Source organism: Egretta garzetta, unplaced genomic scaffold (genome assembly GCF_000687185.1).
Source record: "Egretta garzetta isolate BGI_Z169 unplaced genomic scaffold, ASM68718v1 scaffold287, whole genome shotgun sequence".
Taxonomy (NCBI): Eukaryota; Metazoa; Chordata; class Aves; order Pelecaniformes; family Ardeidae; genus Egretta; species Egretta garzetta.
In genome coordinates, this window is record NW_009260435.1 from 480,802 (window position 1) to 483,663 (window position 2,862).

A 2,862-nucleotide genomic window follows, 5' to 3' on the forward strand; every position below is an offset into this window, starting at 1 on the left:
CGGGGGGTGCTCCCTTAAGGGGCACGGGGTGGGTTGAGCCGCAGCTCCTCATTGCCTGCCCCGTCCCCGAGGCATGTGCCGGCCATGCAGCCCTGTCTCCTTGCAAAGACAACGAAGAGTGGAAGAAAAATGAATTGAACAAGAGCAGGCTGGGGCTGCCGTGCTGCCAGCACCTGAACCAGGGCCAAGACCAGCGAATGCCTCCTTTCCAACTGGGTAAAGTGGGATGGAGGGAAATGGGGGAAGAAAACAAAACCCAAAACAACAGCTTTCAAACAATTGCTTTTTACAGTATGTACAGAGCCCGGCGGGCAGAGCATCCCGGTACAGCGGCCCCTCGGGGCTGGGTGCAACACGGACACACACACACACCCGAGACTGATGGCCTCCCATGCTCCCCCGGGCAGGCAGTGGGGAGCAGTGGGGTGAGAGCCGGGGCAGCCCGGCTGCTGCGGGGCCGAGGTAGAGCATCGGCCCGGGGCAAGCTGCTCCGGGGCAGGGGGAGCAGAGGACCAGAAAGCCCCTGTCCTCAGGTGCTGGGGAACAGCTGGGAGCGGGGACTGGCGTCCTCCAGCGTGTGGTGGCCCCAGCCCCAGCACGGGGCCGGAGTGGGATCTGGCATGGCCCCAAGTGCCTCTGGCAGAGCCTAAGTGTGCTTGTTCCTCGCTGGGCTCTGCCCACGGCCTGGGGAAGCCAATGTTTAAAAGCAAAGATGGGTGCAAAGGGGAGCTGCAGCCCTCATTGTCCGTCCCCCCCTCCCCAAGCAGGATGTGTTGTCCCAGGGTTTGGGGAGCACTTGCCGGGGTAGAGGGGCAGAGGAGAGGCCAGGGGTTTGCAGAGTGACAGCTCAGAAACCAACTCAAAAGCCGGGGGCATGAGCTTCAGGCAGGTCTGGGCCGTGCAAGGCACTGGGGAGGTACCCGGGCAGCCAGCTGGGTGATGGACACAGCCCCAGCTCTGCGCCTGGCTGCCCCCAGCCCCACCAAGCCCCAGGCACCCAGGGTGCAGGGGAAGGGCAGAGGGTGCTTTGCTGGGGCCAAGAGCAGCCCCTGGCTCCCCCATGCTCTGGCAGCCCCAGCCCATGCAGGCACAGGGTGCCACAGGGCACGGGAGCAGCCGTGAGGCTGGGAGAGGATGCGCCCCCACATGCAGCACGTCCTCCTGCCCCACCGCTGCCTCCGGTCAGGCTGACACAACTCCCCCCCCCAGCTCGCACCAGCCCCCCTGACACCCGCATGAGCCAGCCCTTCTTTTCCTGAGACTGTGACTCCGCAGTGGGCTTGGCCCCACACCTTGAACCCCAGCGAGGAGCAGGCGGGCGGCAGCACCCCTGCCTGCCCCCAGTCCCATGGCGCTCAGCCCCATCACGAAGCAGCAGCTCGCAGAGATGTGGCGGGGTCCCAAATCCATTGAGAAACCTCAGTGCTTCCGTTTCCTCTTCATATGCACCAGGCAGGCGAGTCAACTCCACCCCGAGCGCCGGTGCCCAGTAGAATAAATATTTCTGCAGGTACCAGCTCTCCCACTCACCAAAGGGGAGGGTATGGAGGGGGGAGTCAGTGTGTGTCCGAGAGGGGGGGAGAAGACAGAGTCTGCCTCGGATCACGGCAGGAACGTCAAGCAGAACAATTAACACCATTCAACTGATGTCTAAAGGAGTCTCCAGCGCTTCCCCATGTGAGCCAGTCACATGTCTTGTACAGCCCAGCGTCCCGGCACGTCACGTCCTGCCATGACCCAAGGTCAGGTCAGCTCCCGCCGCCGGCAGCCCCGTGAGCCCTGGGGCGATGGACAAACCCAAACCCTGCAGGGCACCCCCCTGTGCACCCGTCCCAGCCACCTCTGCCCCAGCCTAGTGGCCCACAGGCCAAACAGGGTGGGTGTGGCGGTGCCGCGGGAGGAGAGCCTTACCGTTCTCACCTCCGGGGAGGTGGGTATAGGGAGGGAGCAGAGCCTTGCTGGCTGGCAACGATGGCTGTGGAGGAGAGACCTGCGGAGGAGAAGTGGTGTCAGGAGCCAGCAGCCCGGGACGGGCACCCAGCTGTGCCGGGAGAGCTGGAAAGCGCTGGATTCAGTCAAAGCAAATCTTGGCACAAAGGCTCACACAGCCCAAAGGTGGCTACGGCTCCGTCCCAGCTCCCCCATGCCATGGCCATGGTCCTGGCTAGGTGCCAGCACGAGGTTTGGATCTCACCTGTTGCATAGGGCAGGTTGTACTGTGCCGGCAGCAGCGAATACCCGAGGTGGTGGTGGTGGTGATGCGTTGAGAGCAGGCGCTGAGATGGTGAGGTGCGGGGCCGGTCAGTGCTCCTCTCTGCCCCACCAGTTCCTCCGACGCTGCTACAGCTCCCACCACCTCCCACCACCCCGCAGCTGCTGCGGTCCCGCTCCTGAGATGTCTTCTCGCTTATCTGGAGAGGAGAAAGCAGACGGATGCTGAGGGATGCCACCCCAGGGCACAGGGCAGCATCGGGCCCACGCCGGGCACTCAAGGCTGCCCCATTGGCCTGCCTGTGCCCCAGGACCCTGCTGGGAGATGCCGGGATGGCCTGTGACCAGCCCAAAAGAGGCAGGGCAGAGGCATGTCCCATTTCCGGCAGCTCCTTCCCACCCCAAACCAGGGTTTGCTGCCACTGCGTCATCCCAGCGCAGCCTGAGAGGAGCTGGTGATCCTACACTGCCATGGGATGGAGACAGCTCCTGCATCCCACCCACCAGCTCCAGGGCTGAGGACAAGTGTCACCTGGTCGCTCCTCTTGGAGTGCCCCAGTGCTCCTCTGGGCCACCCCATCCACAGGTTTGGTTCATCCATTCCAAAGGGGTTGAGTTGTGGGATTACTCCTCGGCCCCAGGTTTCCTACA

The 2,862-nt window shown here is 63.8% G+C and overlaps 1 protein-coding gene across 4 annotated transcripts in view; it reads right to left on the reverse strand.

The window, feature by feature from the left end:
* Window positions 1-18: 18 nt before the first annotated feature.
* ZNF609 (zinc finger protein 609) overlaps window positions 19-2,862 on the reverse strand; it is a 58,041-nt gene continuing 55,197 nt past the window's right edge. For 2 of the 4 annotated variants that reach the window (XM_009643884.2, XM_035899317.1), the window contains exons 7-8: window positions 2,195-2,411; window positions 19-1,990 (exon numbers count right to left, since the gene is read on the reverse strand). In XM_009643884.2, coding sequence (XP_009642179.1) covers window positions 1,917-1,990; window positions 2,195-2,411 — 291 coding nt within the window. In that variant the 3' untranslated portion in view covers window positions 19-1,916. The remainder of the gene's footprint in view (window positions 1,991-2,194; window positions 2,412-2,862) is intronic. The other 2 variants (XM_035899315.1, XM_035899316.1) reach the window with 2 other exon arrangements.